The sequence below is a fragment of the Balaenoptera physalus genome, assembly GCF_965194825.1.
Source record: "Balaenoptera physalus genome assembly, chromosome: 16".
In the NCBI taxonomy this organism is placed as follows: Eukaryota; Metazoa; Chordata; class Mammalia; order Artiodactyla; family Balaenopteridae; genus Balaenoptera; species Balaenoptera physalus.
Window position 1 is genome coordinate 84,155,303 of NC_138898.1, and position 18,453 is coordinate 84,173,755.

General features: G+C 42.5%; 1 protein-coding gene across 4 annotated transcripts in view; it reads right to left on the reverse strand.

Moving 5' to 3' along the window:
- The window catches only part of STYXL1 (serine/threonine/tyrosine interacting like 1), a 62,994-nt gene that overhangs the window by 38,589 nt on the left and 5,952 nt on the right, over nucleotides 1-18,453 (reverse strand). For all 4 annotated transcript variants that reach the window (XM_082429598.1, XM_082429600.1, XM_082429597.1 and 1 more), the window contains exon 2: nucleotides 9,754-9,857. In XM_082429598.1, the coding sequence (XP_082285724.1) occupies nucleotides 9,754-9,856 (103 nt within the window). In that variant the 5' untranslated portion in view covers nucleotide 9,857. The remainder of the gene's footprint in view (nucleotides 1-9,753; nucleotides 9,858-18,453) is intronic.

Genomic DNA, 18,453 nt, shown 5'->3' on the forward strand with positions numbered 1-18,453 from the left:
AGTGTGTGCATTGGGACCCAGGGGAAGGAGCAGTGACCCCATAGGAGACTGAACCAGACCTATCTGCTAGTGTTGGAGGGTCTCCTGCAGAGGCGGGGGGTGGCTGTGGCTCACCGTGAGGACAAGCACACTGGCAGCAGAAGTTCTGGGAAGTACTCCTTGGCGTGAGCCCTCCCAGAGTCTGTCATTAGCCCCACCAAAGAGCCCAGGTAGGCTCCAGTGTTGGGTTGCCTCAGGCCAAACAACCAACAGGGAGGGAACCCAGCCCCACCCATCAGCACTCAAGCGGATTAAAGTTTTACTGAGCTCTGCCCACCAGAGCAACACCCAGCTCTACCCACCACCAGTCCCTCCCATCAGGAACCTTACACAAGCCTCTTAGAGAGCCTCATCCACCGGAGGGCAGACAGCAGAAGCAAGAAGAACTACAATCCTGCAGCCTGTGGAACAAAAACCACATTCACAGAAAGATAGACAAGATGAAAAGGCAGAGGGTTATGTACCAGATGAAGGAACAAGATAAAATCCCAGAAAAACAACTAAATGAAGTGGAGATAGGCAGCCTTCCAGAAAAAGAATTCAGAATAATGACAGTGAAGATGATCCAGGACCTCAGAAAAAGAATGGAGGCAAAGATCGAGAAGATGCAAGAAATGTTTAACAAAGACCTAGAAGAATTAAAGAACAAACACCTAGAAGAATTAAAGAACAAACAGAGATGAACAATACAATAACTGAAATGAAAAATACACTAGAAGGAATCAATAGCAGAATAACTGAGGCAGAAGAACGGATAAGTGACCTGGAAGACAGAATGATGGAATTCACTGCTGTGGAATAGAAAAAAGAAAAAAGAATGAAAAGAAATGAAGACAGCCTAAGAGACCTCTGGGACAACATTAAACGCAACAACATTCGCATTATAGGGGTCCCAGAAGGAGAAGAGAGGGAGAAAGGACCAGAGAAAATATTTGAAGAGATTATAGTCGAAAACTTCCCTAACATGGGAAAAGAAATAGCCACCCAAGTCCTGGAAGCGCAGAGAGTCCCAGGCAGGATAAACCCAAGGAGAAACACGCCCAGACACATAGTAATCAAACTGACAAAAATTAAAGACAAAGAAAAATTACTGAAAGCAACAAGGGAAAAATGACAAATAACATACAAGGGAACTCCCATAAGGTTAACAGCTGATTTCTCAGCAGAAACTCTACAAGCCAGAAGGGAGTGGCATGACATATTTAAAGTGATGAAAGGGAAGAAACTACAACCAAGATTACTCTGTCCAGCAAGGCTATCATTCAGATTTGACGGAGAAATCAAAAGCTTTACAGACAAGCAAAAGCTAAGAGAATTCAGCACCACCAAACCAGCTCTACAACAAATGCTAAAGGAATTTCTCTAAGTGGGAAACACAAGAGAAGAAAAGGACCTACAAAAACAAACCCAAAACAATTAAGAAAATGGTCATAGGAACATACATATTGATAATTACCTTAAACGTGAATGGATTAAATGCTCCAATCAAAAGATACAGGCTCGCTGAATGGATACAGAAACAAGACCCATATATATGCTGTCTACAAGAGACCCACTTCAGACCTAGGGACACATACAGACTGAAAGTGAGGGGATGGAAAAAGATATTCCATGCAAATGGAAATCAAAAGAAAGCTGGAGTAGCAATACTCATATCAGATAAAATAGACTTTAAAATAAAGAATGTTACAAGAGACAAGGAAGTACACTACATGATGATCAAGGGATCAATCCAAGAAGAAGATATAACAATTATAAATATATATGCACCCAACATAGGAGCACCTCAATACATAAAGCAACTGCTAACAGCTATAAAAGAAGAAATCGACAGAAACACAACAATAGTGGGGGACTTTAACACCTCACTTACACCAAGGGACAGATCATCCAGACAGAATATTAATAAGGAAATACAAGCTTTAAATGACACAATAGACCAGATAGATTTAATTGTTATTTATAGGATATTCCATCCAAAACACAGCAGATTACACTTTCTTCTCAAGTGCACACAGAACATTCTCCAGGATAGATCACGTCTTGGGTCACAAATCAAGCCTCAGTAAATTTAAGAAAATTGAAATCATATCAAGCATCTTTTCTGACCACAACACTATGAGATTAGAAATCAATTACAGGGAAAAGAACATAAAAAACACAAACACATGGAGGCTAAACAATACATTACTAAATAACCAAGAGATCATTGAGGAAGTCAAAGAGGAAATCAAAAAATACCTAAAGACAAATTACAATGAAAACACAGCAATCCAAAACCTATGGGATGCAGCAAAAGCAGTAATAAGAGGGAAGTTTATAGCAATACAATCCTACCTCAAGAAACAAGAAAAATCTCAAATAAACTATCTAACCTTAAACCTAAAGGAACTAGAGAAAGTAGAAAAAACAAAACCCAAAGTTAGTAGAAGGAAAGAAATCATAAAGATCAGAGCAGAAATAAATGAAATAGAAACAAAGAAAACAATAGCAAAGATCAATAAAACTAAAAGCTGGTTCTTTGAGAAGATGTACAAAATTGATAAACCTTTAGCCAGACTCATCCAGAAAAAGAGGGAGAGGACTCAAATCAATAAAATCAGAAATGAGAAAGAAGTTACAACAGATACTGCAGAAATACAAAGCATCCTAAGAGACTACTACAAGCAACTCTATGCCAATAAAATGGACAACCTGGAAGAAATGGACAAATTCTTAGAAAGGTATAACCTTCCAAGACTGAACCAGGAAGAAACAGAAAATATGAACAGACCAATCACAAGTAGTGAAATTGAAACTGTGATTAAAAATCTTCCAACAAACAAAAGTCCAGGACCAGATGGCTTCACAGGTGAATTCTATCAAACATTTAGAGAAGAGCTAACACCCATCCTTCTCAAAGTCTTCCCAAAAACTGCAGAGGAAGGAACACTCCCAAACTCATTCTATGAGGCCACCATCACCCTGATACCAAAACCAGACAAAGATACTACAAAAACACAAAATTACAGACCAATATCACTGATGAATATAGATGCAAAAATCCTCAACAAAATACTAGCAAACAGAATCCAACAACACATTAAAAGGATCATACACCATGATCAAGTGGGATTTATCCCAGGGATGCAAGGATTCCTCAATACATGCAAATCAATCAATGTGATACACCATATTAACAAATTGAAGAATAAAAACCATATGATCATCTCAATAGATGCAGAAAAAGCTTTTGACAAAATTCAGCACCCATTTATGATAAAAACTCTCCAGAAAGTGGGCATAGAGGGAACCTACCTCAACGTAATAACAGCTATATATGACAAACCCACAGCAAACATCATTCTCAATGGGGAAAAACTGAAAGCATTTCCTCTAAGATCAGGAACAAGACAAGGACTCTTGTCACTATTATTCAACATAGTTTTGGAAGTCCTAGCCACGGCAATCAGAGAAGAAAAAGAAATAAAAGGAATACAAATTGGAAAAGAAGAAGTAAAACTGTCACTGTTTACAGATGACATGATACTATACATAGAGAATCCTAAAGATGCCACCAGAAAACTACTAGAGCTAATCAATGAATTTGGTAAAGTAGCAAGATACAAAATTAATGCACAGAAATCTCTTGCATTCCTATACACTAATGATGAAAAATCTGAAAGAGAAATTAAGGAAATGCTCCCATTTACCACTGCAACAAAAAGAATAAAGTACCTAGGAATAAACTTACCTAGGGAGACAAAAGACCTGAATGCAGAAAACTATAAGACACTGATGAAAGAAATTAAAGATGATACCAACAGATGGAGAGATATACCATGTTCTTGAATTGGAAGAATCAATATTGTGAAAATGACTCTACTACCCAAAGCAATATACAGATTCAATGCAATCCCTATCAAATTACCAATGGCATTTTTTACAGAACTAGAAAAAAAAAATCTTAAAATTTGTATGGAGACACAAAAGACCCCGAATAGCCAAAGCAGTCTTGAGGGGAAAAAAAGGAGCTGGAGGAATCAGACTCCCTGACTTCAGACTATACTACAAAGCTACAGTAATCAAGACAGTATGGTACTGGCACAAAAACAGAAATATAGATCAATGGAACAGGATAGAAAGCCCAGAGATAAACCCATGCACCTGTGGTCAACTAATCTATGACAAAGGAGGCAAGGATATACAATGGAGAAAAGACAGTCTCTTCAATAAGTGGTGCTGGGAAAACTGGACAGCTACATGTAAAAGAATGAAATTAGAACACTCCCTAACACCATACACAAAAATAAACTCAAAATGGATTAGAGACCTAAACGTAAGACCGGACACTATAAAACTCTTAAAGGAAAACATAGGAAGAATACTCTTTGATATAAATCACAGCAAGATCTTTTTTGATCCACCTCCTAGAGTAATGGAAATAAAAACAAAAATAAACAAACGGGACCTAATGAAACTTAAGAGCTTTTGCAAAGCAAAGGAAACTACAAACAAGACTAAAAGACAACCCTCAGAATGGGAGAAAATATTTGCAAATGAATCAACGGACAAAGGATTCATCTCCAAAATATAGAAACAGCTCATGCAGCTCAATATTAAAAAAACAAACAACCCAATCAAAAAATGGGCAGAAGACTTAAATAGATATTTCTCCAAAGAAGACATACAGATGGCCAAGAAGCACATGAAAAGATGCTCAACATCACTAATTATTAGAGAAATGCAAATCAAAACTACAATGAGGTATCACCTCACACCATTTAGAACAGGCATCATCAGAAAATCTACAAACAAAAAATGCTGGAGAGGGTGTGGAGAAAAGGGAACCCTCTTGCACTGTTGGTGGGAATGTAAATTGATACTGCCACTATGGAGAACAGCATGGAGGTTCCTTAAAAAACTAAAAATAGAATTACCATATGACCCAGCAATCCCACTACTGGGCATATACCCAGAGAAAACCATAATTCAAAAAGACACATGCACCCCAATGTTCATTGCAGCACTATTTACAATAGCAAGGTCATGGAAGCAAACTAAATGCCCATCGACAGACGAATGGATAAAGAAGATGTGGTGCATATATACAATGGAATATTACTCAGCCATAAAAAGGAACGAAATTGGGTCATTTGTAGAGACGTGGATGGATCTAGAGACTGTCATACAGAGTGAAGTAAGTCAGAAGGAGAAAAACAAATATCGTATGTTAACGCATATATGTGGAACCTAGAAAAATGGTACAGATGAACCAGTTTGCAGGGCAGAAATAGAGACACAGATGTAGAGAACAAAAGTGGCGGGGCGGGGGTGGGGGTGTGATGAATTGGGAGATTGGGATTGACATGTATACACTGATGTGTATAAAATGGATAACTAATAAGAACCTGCTGTATAAAAAAATAAATAAAATAAAATTCAAAAAATAAAATAAAATAAAAATAAGCCAAATATAGTATGGGCACTGAGGCTTTTCCCTTCTCTGTAGCCTCCCCAATCTGTTACCCTGAAAGGGCCTTTCCCACATCTAATTAACCAATAGTTGCTCTCAGGAAAGGATCTCATCCACCACTCCTTGGGAATATAACACTTAAGAATTCAGTGTATCATTTATTGTCTTGAAAAATGATAATAAACTTCTTGAAATTTATGACCTGGATATCTATTCATTCTCAGAGGGAATTATCATGTGTTTACTAAAATATACATGTTTTAGGCTGAAAATAAAAAAGCCCTGAACCTGATAGATTCACTGGTGAATTCTACCCAACATTTAAAGAAGAATTAATATCAATCCTTCTCAAACTTTTCCCAAAAGATTGAAGAGAAGGGAACACTTCCTAACTCATCGTATGAGGCCAGCACGACCCTGATACCAAAGTCAGACAAAGACACAGCAAGAAAAATACAGATCATATTCCTTATAAACACTGATGCAAAAATCCTCAACAAAATGCTAGCAAACCACATTCAGCAGGATTATACATCATGATCAAGTGGAATTTATTCCTGGAAGGCAAGAATGGCTCAACATTCAAAAATCAATTTAATTTACCACTTCAAACGAATGAAGGAGGAAGAAAAACTACATGATTATCTCAATCAATGCAGAAAAAGTATGAAAAAATTCAACACCCTTTCAAGATAAAAACACTTGACCAACTAGGAATAGAAGGAAGTTACCTGAACATAATAAAAAAACATATATGAAAGACCCACAGCAAACATTATACTCAATGGTGAAAGACTGAAAGCTTTTCTTTAAGGAACAAGACAAGGATGCCCACTTTCACTACTTCTATTCAACAGAGTGGTGGAAGTCCTAGACAGAGCAATTAAGCAAGAAAAAGAAACAAAGGGCATCTAAATTGGAAAGGAAGAAGTAAAATCATCTAAGTTCACGGAAGATATGATCTTATATGCAAAAAAATCCTAAAGATTCCACACACAAAAAACCTGTTAGAACTAATAAATGAATTCAGCAGAGCTGCAGGACAGAAAACCAACACAGAAAAATCAGTTGTACAGTTGACCCTTGAACAACATGAGTTTGAACTGCATGGGTCCACTTACATGCAGATATTTTTCAATAATAATTACTACAATACTGAACGGTCCATGGTTGGTTGAATCCACGAATGCAGAAGAACCACAGACACGGAGAGCTGACTATAAGTGATACACAGGTTAATCCCCACGTTGTTCAAGGGTCAATTGTATTTCTATATACTATCAATGAACAATCTGAAAAGGAAATTAACAATTCATTTTCAATAGCATTAAAAATAATAATATACTTGGGAATAAAATTTAACCAAGCACGTGAAAGATTTGTATTCTGAAAACTACAAAATGTTGCTGAAAGAAATTAGAGGCAAAAAAAAAATTCTGTGTTCACAAACTGGAAGACTTAATATTGTTAAGACGTCAATACTACCCAAAGCAATCTACAGATTCAATGCCATCCCATCAATATTCCAATGATGTTTTTTGCAGAAATAGAAAAATCTATTCAAAATTCATGTGGACTCCCTAGGGACCATGAACAAGACAGTCTTTTCAACAAATGATGCTGGGAAAACTGGATATCCACATGCAAAAGAATGAAATTGGATGCTTATCTAAACATCACATACAAAAATCAACTCAAAATGGATCAAGGACCTAAATGTAAGGCCTAAAAGTATAAAAATTGTAGAAGAAAACATAAGGCAAAAGCTTCATGACATTGGATTTGGCAACAATTTCCTGGATATGACAAGCAACAAAAGAAGAGATAGACAAATTGAACTTCGTGAAAAATTTTAAATGTTGCATATCAAAAGACAATATCAACAGAGTAAAAAGGTAACCCACGGAAGGGAAGAAATTATTTACAAGTCATTTATCTTGTAAGGAATTAATACCCAGAATATATAGAGAACTCCTAAAACTCAACAACAACAACCCAATTCAAAAATGGGCAAAGAACTTGAATAGACATTTCTCCAAAGAAGATATACAAATGGCCAATAAGCACATGAAAAGATGCTCAACATCACTAATCATTAGGCAAATCAAAACTACAATGAGATACCACCTCACACCCATTAGGATGGTTACTAAAAAAAGATAAAAACCCAGAAAAATAACAATGTTGACAAGGATTTCGAAAAACTGGAACCCTTGTACACTACTGGTACAAATGTAAAATGGTACAGCTGTTACAGAAAACACAATGGTGGTTCCTCAAAAAATTAAAAATAGAATTACCACATGATCCAGCAATTCCACTTCTGGGTATATACTGAAAAGAACTGAAAGCAGGGTCTCAAAGAGATATTTTGTACACCCATGTTCATAGCAGCATTATTCACAACAGCTAAAAGGTGGAAGCAACCCAAGTGTCCATCGATCGATGAATGGATAAGCAAAATGTGGTATATACATACAATGGAATATTATTCAGCCTTAAAAATAAAGGAAGGGCTTCCCTGGTGGCGCAGTGGTTAAGAATCCATCTGCCAATGCAGGGGGACACGGGTTCGAGCTCCGGTCCGGGAAGATCCCACATGCCACGGAGCAACTAAGCCCGTGCGCCACAACTACTGAGCCTGCGCTCCAGAGCCCACGTGCCACAACTACTGAAGCCCCTGCGCCTAGAGCCCGTGCTCCACAACAAGAGAAGCCACCACAATGAGAAGCCCACGCACCACAATGAAGAGCAGCCCCCGCTTGCCGCAACTAGAGAAAGTCCATGCGTAGCAACGAAGACCCAACACAGCCAAAAAAAAATAAATAATTTTAAAAAATAAAATAAAATAAAATAAAGGAAATCCTGACACATGCTACAACATGGATGAACCTGGAGGACATTATGCTAAGTGAAATAAGCCAGTCACAAAAAGACAAATACTGTATGATTACACTTATATGAGGCACCTGGAGTAGTCAAAATCAGAGACATAAAGTAGAATGGTGGTTGCTAGGGTTGCAGGGAGGAGGGACTGGGGAGTTATTGTTTAACGGGTAAAGGGTTTCAGTTTTACAAGATGAAAAGAGCTATGGAGATGATGGTGATGATGTACCACCGAACTGGACATTTAAAAGTGGTTAAGATGGTAAATTTTATGTGTATTTTAATCACGATGTTTTTAATTGTGGGGAAAAACATCATAATACAAGTTCACGCCAATCAGAGGGCAAAAAATTTAAAGGGTGACAAAACCAGGTATTGGTAGGTTTTGTTTCTTTCACTGCTGATTGGAGTATAAAATTGATACAATGTCTTCGGAGGGCAATTTGACAATAATGTAGTGAAGGTGAATGTGCAACTTGGTACTTCCATTTCTGGGAATATATCCTGAAAAAATTCTTGCACATGAATAGGGAGAGAGATACAAACTGTTCACTGCAGCACTGTTCATAATAGCAACACAATGCAAGCAACACATCACAATCAATTAGGAATGGATATATATTGCAACTACCAGTTAAAATAAACTAGATCTTCATATACAGAAATGGGGGAAACAGATGAACCAGTTTGCAGGGCAGAAACTGAGACACAGATGTAGAGAACAAACGTATGGACACCAAGAGGGGACAGCAGCGGGTGGGGGCGGGGGGGTATGATGAATTGGGAGATTGGGATTGACATGTATACACTGATGTGTATAAAATGGATAACTAATAAGAACCTGCTGTATAAAAAAATAAATAAAATTACATTTAAAAAAAAAGTAAGTTGCAGAATCACTGTACATTATGGTACTGTTTATGTAAATGTTTGAACCATACATTACTTTGGGATGCCTGCCTATGTAGTAAACGTGTAAAAATACAGAAGCAGTCATCTTCAGGGAGGGAAAGGAAGAGGATCAGGATGGAGTATAAAAGAGGGGTACATCTGTGTAACTTTTTATTATGTTAAATCTGAATGGTGGGTACGTAAGTGTTTATGTGTATTACTATGTGTTTGTTAGATGTTTAAAATATTTCACTAAAAACAATAGTAAGAGGACTCAAACATGAGTCTTCTGGGAACTTTTCTTCCAGATTTATTTAATCTGGCAATATTCCAAGTCATGTTACAGTTAATAGTAGCATTTTGAGCTATGCCTAATTAGTTTAATAGTTTTCTAAAGTAATTTATTACCCTTAAAAGTTTGTTAATTCATGAAAAAATAATCTTTGAAGGACACTGTTCACAACATTTTTTAAAGTACTTACCCAATAAACAGAGATAGTTGGGTTCAGTTAATCTGGATAGTTTTGTGACCTGATTCAAGATGTTGTAAAGCTCTGTTGGTTCACACAAAACCAAACCAGTCATCCTACAGGGAAGAATCAATCATATAAAAGCTTAGTGCATCTTTCTATTTTAGTTGAATGACCACAAAGTAAGATAATTAAACTCTTTCTTAACATGCCTTCAAACAAAGGTGAAAATAATCATGAATGTGATCAGGGAAAATTCCAAAATTTATAGTGAAATGTGTGTAGGGGAGGTAAACATTGCACACAACATATCTGAACCATATAAATACAAAGCAGGCTGTAAAATAGTCACCAATTCACTCTTTCTTTCAGTAAATAATTACTGAGCACTTACCACATGCCAGGCACTGGAAATAACTGTGGTAAACTAGACCTACCCTCATGAAGGTTACAGTATAGCATGGAATGCAGACATTGAACAAAAAAATACATTGTAAGTAGGAAAAGCGTTATAAAAGAGTCAGCATCCAGTGTCATGGGAGGTGCTAATAGGAGGGCCTCACCTAGCTGGGATCAGAGAAGGGCTGTCTGAGATGTGATTGCTAAGCTGAGACAGGAGGTTAGGCAAGACCTAGGCAGGTGGAGGAGAGAGAGAGGATGGAGGAGGTAGGAACTGAGAACAGGAGGGAACTTAGTACCTGAGAGATTTCAAAAGGAGCCTGGTGTGGCAACAGTGGGAAGAGAGTAATGAGTGAAGACCCTGGGGAGGCCGACGCAGGTGCCCTTGTGAGGGGCCTGTAGGGTTATGATGAAGATCATGATGGTCTGTGGAAGGAGGAGAATGGCTCACCTGTACTGACAGAACTGCCCAGCCAGCCTGGGCTCTGGCTCCTGATTACAGGGCTGCTCTTGGGACACTGGTTCCTTGGCACAACTGTCTCTGGTGCCCCATGGACACTGAGGGGGAAGGCTGGGCCTGTGCAGCAGCTTCCAGCAGAGAGGCTACCTTTTAGCTGGGGTGGGGGCAGCCAGAAGACCTCTGAAGGCCAGTCAAATCCGGGGGTAATCCTGCTCAAAATAGTTAGGGTTCCCTTCAGAATTACCAGAACAATGCTCCCCAGAAAGGCTAACCCCTGGACTTGGGCCCTGGATCCTTCTCACTTCCTCAAGGACTTCAGCTCTCAGCCTCCCCTCCAGCATCACCAGTTTCACCCTCCACACAGGTCATTCCCAGTGACACGCAAACATCCTCTGTACCAGTCTCTGTTCTCCTTTACAGCCAAGACTTCTCAAAAGGGTGGTGTTGACACTGCCTCTATTTCCTCACCTCCAAACTCTAGGTCCAAACCCCTGCTGTGCCACCTACTATTGGCTGCCTGACTTGGGGGAATAATTAGCCTCTCTGTGCCTCAGTTTCCACCTCTGTAAAATGGGGGTAAAAATAGTATTGCCATTTTGGTAAAACAAGGATAATAGTACTTGTGTGTGGAATAATGAAATTACACATGTAAGACATTCTGAGCAGGGAGGAAGTGTTCAGTAATTGTTAGCTATTGGTACAATCTTCTACCCTGGAACTTCTGACCCCAAACCACAGAAACTGTTCCTATCAAGGTCATCAAAAATACTCATCTTACCTAATCCACTAGTCATTTCTCTTTGTGCTCAAACATGGAGCCTCAGTAACCCAGCTGAGCGCTCCTCCTTCCCCAAACACTCTCCACTCCCAGGACACCCCACTCTCCAGGCTTCCCTCCTACCTCTCAGTTCCTGCTCTAACTCTCTTCATGAGAATGCCCTTGGGCATAGTCATCTCTTTTCTTCTCTATCTACACTCTCACCCTGGGACAGAGCTTCTCAACCTCAGCACCACTGACATTTGGGGCCAGATAATTCTTTGTCGTGGGGCCGACCCGTGCATTGTAGGATGTTCAGCAGGATCCCTGGCCTCCACCCAGTAGATGCCAGTAGCAACCCCACCCTCCAATTATAACCACCAAAAATGTTTCCAGACTTCACCAAATGTCCCCTGGAAGAGGGGCAAAGTCATTGTCAGTTGAGAACAAGCATCTAAGACCTAGAGTCTAGGTGATTCATCTAGTCCCTTGAATACCCCCTGTATAATAACGACTCCCCAACTATGGCCCCTACTTGACCTCTCCACTGAGCTCCAGGCTCCACTTGGACGCCTGATGGGCATCTCAAATAAAACATGGCCGAACGAAAATGTTTAAATTACACGTGCCCATACCTCCAATATGTCTTTTAGTCTTCCCTGTCTCAGTAAACAGCACCATTTAGCCACCTAGTTACTCAAGGTCACATCCCTAATCTCTCTTTCCCTCAGTCCCTCACATCCAATCTATTAGCTCTGCTACTTAAATATATTCCAAACCCAACTCCAGGGCTAGCATCCTAGACCAAGGTACCAGCATCTCTCTCCTGAGGATGCAATACTTCCCAACTGGGCTTCTTGCTTTCTCCCTACAGTCAAATCTTCACATGGCAGTCAGGGTGATCTTTGCAAAATATGAGTTTGTCTTCACCTGCATTATTGCACTCATTTGTTTGCTTGTTTTATCATCAGTCTCCCCACAGTGGAATATATGGCTCCTGAGGGTGCGGACCTTGCCCTTCTTGTTCACTGCTGTGTCCTCGCCCAGTGCCCAGGATTTCTGATGCAGACTAGTGCTCAGTAAGCATGTGTTGAATAACTACATTATTACTAGTCACCATTCCTGCCTTCACCAATGGGGCCATCCTGACCTGAGGCCATACTTCTAGATGCTACATAAAGATCCCTCCTAAGGACATCCCAACTCGTACCCCCAGGTCCTCTGCCTCTGAAAGTCCTGATCTCAGGCCATTCTGGAGGTGGTGAGCATAGGGGAGAGAGGATGGGTTTTGTGTCTAGTCCCACAACTTTGTTAAGCCAACCTAAAAGCTGGCTCCTAAACTATCTGGTCTATTGCTCAGAGCCCATCCTCACACTCCCACCCGCTTTCCCATTACAACCTCCATCTCTTTATTCACTAGCCAAGGGATTGTCTCTGGGCGTTCAGGTAAAGACCCAGTCCATGGGTTTCCCTGGTGGCGCAGTGGTTGAGAATCTGCCTGCCAATGCAGGGGACACAGGTTCAAGCCCTGGTCTGGGAGGATCCCACATGCCGCGGAGCAGCTGAGCCCGTGCGCCACAACTACTGAGCCTGCGCGTCTGGAGCCTGTGCTCCGCAACAAGAGAGGCCGCGATAGTGAGAGGCCCGTGCACCGCGGTGAAGAGTGGCCCCCGTTTGCCACAACTAGAGGAAGCCCTCGCACAGAAACGAAGACCCAACACAGCCAAAAAATAAATAAATAAATAATTAATTTAAAAAAAAAAAAAAAAACCCAGTCCAGCCCCAGCAATCAACTCCTTCAGACATCTCCTTCCCAAAGGGGGCACTCTCCCTTGTCAAGCAAGAGCTGCCTCACTGGGACTTCCCTGGTGGCACAGTGGTTAAGAATCCTCCTGCCAATGCAGGGGACACAGGTTCGAGCCCTGGTGCAGGAAGATCCCACATGCCACGGAGCAACTAAGCCCACGCGCCACAACTACTGAGCCCGCGTGCCACAACTACTGAAGCCCACGCGCCTAGAGCCCGTGCTCTGCAACAAGCGAAGCCACTGCAATGAGAAGCTCGCACACCGCAGCGAAGAGCAGCCCCCACTCGCTGCAACTAGAGAAAAGCCCGCGCGCAGCAACAAAGACCCAACGCAGCCAAAAATAAATAAATAAATTTATTTTAAAAAATAAAAAATAAAAAAAGAGCTGCCTCACCTGCTGGTAAACTTCAGGAGGGTAAGTACAGTCCTGAACCTAATGGCACACTTCTGAGAGAAGACGCATCCCTGTGAGCTGTGATGAGGAGGGCCACCAGCCCAGGTGGGTGGAGGACTGGACGTAGCTAACAGCCCTTTCAGCACTGCTCCAAATTCTAAAAGGTGTAAGATGTTCTTGGCTCCACCATTTGGGCCCTAAGAATATTTTGATGTTGAGCTTTTATATAGAACCATTAAACAAATGTTGATGAGGTTTTGCAAAAAGTATTTTTCTTAGATGAATTCCACTAAGCCAATTTAATCCCTTAATTGATTTTCTATATTTCACAGTTAACCAATTCCAATTTTTTCACTTTCAATTTTGTTTAGCCAAAATTATTTTTCCCAAGATCAAGTCTTGTTTCCCTGTGAATTTTACAATAAATATCTGATTCCTTAATCAGATTCTTATTGTATCGGATTTTACCGAGTATGGTTTCTGCCACTGTGAGTTTCATTTGTAATGATTATTTCTACCAAGTCTCATTCCCTGGTGATCTATTCAAAACAGTGGAGCCAGGATGGCAAGTTTAAGACATCCCCCTTTGGGCTCTTGTAGCACAGCACAGCTCTTAAGACACTTTCAGGGCATTTAGCGCAATAGTTCTTGCAAGGGTGATGGGGCAGGCAGGTGGGAAGGGAGGTCAAAGGGAGCACCTCCTGGGGATCTGGCTTAATAGGGTAAGAGGATACCAATCTTCCTATGAACTGACCCATCTGGGAAATCCACACAGATTTTTGCGTGGCAAGGAGCCACCTACTGTCAGGAGAGCAGGGTGCCAGCACAGGCCTCGTCTCTGCACACTGGACACCCACCAGCAGGAAGGTTCTTCACTGGCCTGAACTTCAACCTAGGGGGCTTGTGTGGGGCTCTCTCTCCGGGTCCAGACACAGCTGGGCTGGCGAGCTCAGCTCCAGTGAAAGACCGTGTCTATCTTTTAGAAGGGATGTTTCATTAGGGGTCATCATAGCCTGAGACTAAGGGGAAACTGGCCAGATCCAGGCCTTCTTGCCTCCTTGTGCCTGACCAATTCCATTCTGACTGATGGCGTCACTGTCAGAGGCTGGGCCTGACCCCATCCTTCTCACAGGCATTCCAGGGTACTGAGAGCTTGGTCTAGTGCTCAGGCCCAGACAGTCCAGGTGGACACAATTGATGGGCACTTGCTTCTAGTGGAAAAGAGGCATCACTCAACGCTCCTGGAGAAGTCAGACCGTAAGCTTTACTCTGGGTTCCTGGCTCGGGCTGAGCAGGGACCAGAGGACTGCACAGATATGAGTCAGGGTCCACAGCCAACCCCACTATGCCCTGGTCCTGCGTGGGAAACTGAGGCTGTGCCAGGATGACCCAGGCTTAAATACAGTGACAGGCATCAATGCTCTCACCTGTAAACTGAGGCAATAATACACACTGCAAAGGCTGTAGGAATGTTATGTTGAAATAACAAAAATAAATTGCCCAGAACTGGGCCCAGCACAGAGCAGGAGCTTAGGAAACAAGTTCCTTTACTCCTACTTTCTCTCTCTTTTCAATTTCGTCTAGGAGCCTCCGATGTCCAGTAGACAGAAAGCACCATTCAGAGAATCTCAGGCCAAAGACCAGAGCGGGAGCTGGCCAAGTTTGTAAGCAGGGGGGATCCAGTGATGCGGCCTGAGGGTCAGGCTCCTAAGCGATCTGGTATAGTCTTTCCTCAATCCCAACCAGACACCTTCCTTGTGGCCTGAACCCTGACAAAGCCAGAGGACACAGTCACAGGCCGCAGCACCCCAGAGCTGTGGAGGCTGCAGAAGTGGTCCTGAAACCATTTCTCAGCTCAGAGAAGCTCCAGGTCCTGTGGCTACTGAGCACCAGTATCTCCAGAGGCCCAGACCCAGCCACCACATCCCTGTCCCTTGTCTATCTTGCCTTCATTCCCATGGCCCCAAACCTAGGCCCACTACACCCCCAAGAGGTACCCTAGTGGTCCTGGGAGGGTGACAGGCCTACCCATGCAGCAATTCACCCATCAAAGGTAGCGGCTGGCGAACTGCTACACAAAGGCTGTGTGGCCACCAGGTCTGGTCTCACCTCCTCCAACTCTGTCTCCAGCACTTGTTTCTCCTCTGCTCAACTGGGCTAGTGCCCCACCTTCTGCACCTGACATGGGTTCTTGGACATGACCAACCTCTGGACTCAGCTTTGTTCTCACTTCCCTGACCTCTGGCTGGCCTGGAGGACTGCAGGCTTTGCTCCCGACTCAGATCTGCCACCATCGGCGACTCTCAGCTCTTGGGAGCTCCTTGCCAGCAGCTTCTTGCTGCCTCTGCTGTCACCAGTGCACCATCTCCTAGTTGCTCTGCTGGCACGTATCTTGGAAAACCACACCCTTTGACTTCCAGCGGGGCCACAACTGAAAGCTAAGCTATATATCTAAACAGTTCTGTTTTAAAATTTTATGTCCCCATTTCCCGATATTCTAGAGACCCTAGAGGAAAATAAAGAAAACTCTCATGCAGGTGGGATGATTACCACCTTTCTAATTCTTCATTTTATCTCCAGGGATCTGAAAGGAAAGATTTGAAATACTGCACTTTGAGGTACGATTTTAGGGTTGAAGAGAAGGTAGGTTAGCATAGAATATGTGCACCTAAGAGCAAAAATCTGACGGCTCGACTGTGGCCTCAGCCTATTGTAAGGAACAAAATGGTCAGTATAGGCACACGTGTGCGGCTTGTGTGGGGGTGTGGCAAGGAGGACATCGATGTATTTCTATACTGTGTATAAAAACATGCAATGAAGAACTATTGAAATTAATCTATGATGACAGAAGTCAGGAAGCAGCTGTCTGGGGGACTGGGGCATAAGGGAACTTTCTGGAATAATGAAAATGCTTCTATAGCTTGTTTTGGGTGGTGGTTAGAAGACTGCAAATTGTCAAAACTATCCAACTGCACACTGAAGATCTGTATACTGTACTGTATGTAAACTATATGGCAATAATTGTTTTTAATCCCCCGTATAGAACCATGTGTTTATGTGTTCAAGGATACAAATGTGTGGGTGTGTGGCCCACCTGTACATCCATGAACTTGGTGTGGGGTCTGGACTGTGAGAAGCCACATGAGCTTGGGCACACAGAAAGGACACACTGCAGACCTTCAGCTGGGCCCCCAGAGCCGCTAACGAATCCTTTTCTCACCGTTCCTGATTTTCCCAGCATTTCCCCAATGGCTACAACTGTTATCCAAACCTCCTCACCATGCAGCAACTTCTCTCATTTTCTAGGTCTTGCCTGGGAAGGCTAAGGCCACGGGACGCAAACTGCCCTACCTCACCAACTGCCCACTGGGTGCCCTTCAAGCTTCTTCCCAAAATCAAAGGGATAAGTGTCCTCTGACCTCATCTTTTCCCACCTAATCCTTTTCTCTCTTGACTTTTAGCATCTCAAAGCTCTTCACCTCTATCACAGCCTCTTTCTCCCTGATTTCAAATATTCACAAGTCTCAGCTTTCTTGAAGCAGTTCACGAAACCAGAAAGAAAACCCCTAGAATAGCTTGGCCTGTGCCCGCTGAAGCTTGTGCAGGCACAGAGGCTGGTGGTGGGCCCCTGCCTGGAAAAATCGGAGGCTGGTTAGCTGTTAGCAAAGAGTGGCAGCTGCATTTGAAACAGCCTACACCCCCAGAATTTGTTGGGGTGAAGGATACCTGTGTCTCTTGTAGACCAGATGTGGGCCAGGCTGGAGAGAGGGCCAACTAGAAGCAATCTTAAAGGGACTTTGCCCAAGAGGGCCACTTGGACAGACAATGGACCAATCCCAGGTACTGGAGGATTCCAGAAAACAGGGGTTGAGGGAGCAACTGGAAACAGCAAGGCTGAGGTGTAACCACCCAGGTCAAGGGAACTGCAGGTAAGAGAGACCCACAAAAGCACCACATGGAAGTGCCAGCCACAAACTCCCGTCAAGCTCAGAGAATTCTTACTAATGCCAAATGGACCTTTCCTACCCCTATCTTTATTCTCACAACCCCCCTCCACCAACACTGATCGGCCTGAAGCCTCAGTCTTCAGGGATGAGGGGTAGTGAGGAAGTAAGATGGAGAAATGGAGAAGTCAACCACTCTCCACTCCCAAGGTGGGAGCCTGAAGCAAGCTCAAGAGGGGAAGGGGAGAAGCTTTAACATTGAATTAAAGTTCAGAGTTTTGACTATTAACGTGAACAGGACATTTAGGCTATTGCAACAAATCTGTCCTAGTGGCTAGATGTAATCCAAGGGCAAGCAAAGATTTAAAGGAGGAACGGGGATGAAGACATACAGCCATTTTCTGATTGCACTAGGCTTCCTGAATGAGGCCGTGCATGTTCACTGTAACAGTTATACTTGCAAAGCAGGGCATGGTGCCTGGCACAAAGTCAATGCTTGATACAGTAGCTGCTAAGAGCGTTATGAACCATTTTGCGATTTAAAGGGAAGCAACTAGGAGCTGAATGTGAGGACGTTTTTCTAACAGTCAAGTGGCTGGGATGGCCCAAGTAGAGGACTTGGGAGGTAGTGATTCCCTGCTGTGGAGATGCTGACAGGGGCTGACTGACTTGGCAGGGATGGGGAGGAGTTCCAGCCCCAGATGTGGGAGTGAGCATATGAGAATGTGACTCTAGCTTCTCTCCCTTGGCCTCAACTCTCCCCTCTATAGGGATGACTTCAGCCCTGGCCTCTCTCGGGGGTTTCACAATCCCATATTTCCTCTTGGAGTAATTCCCCAAGTGTCCACTGATATTTCTATATGGACAACTCCCCATCCCTTCCAATGCAGCCCATCTAAAACAGAGCTCTTTACTTTTTCTCCAGCCAGCTCTCCTTCCACACAACCCCTG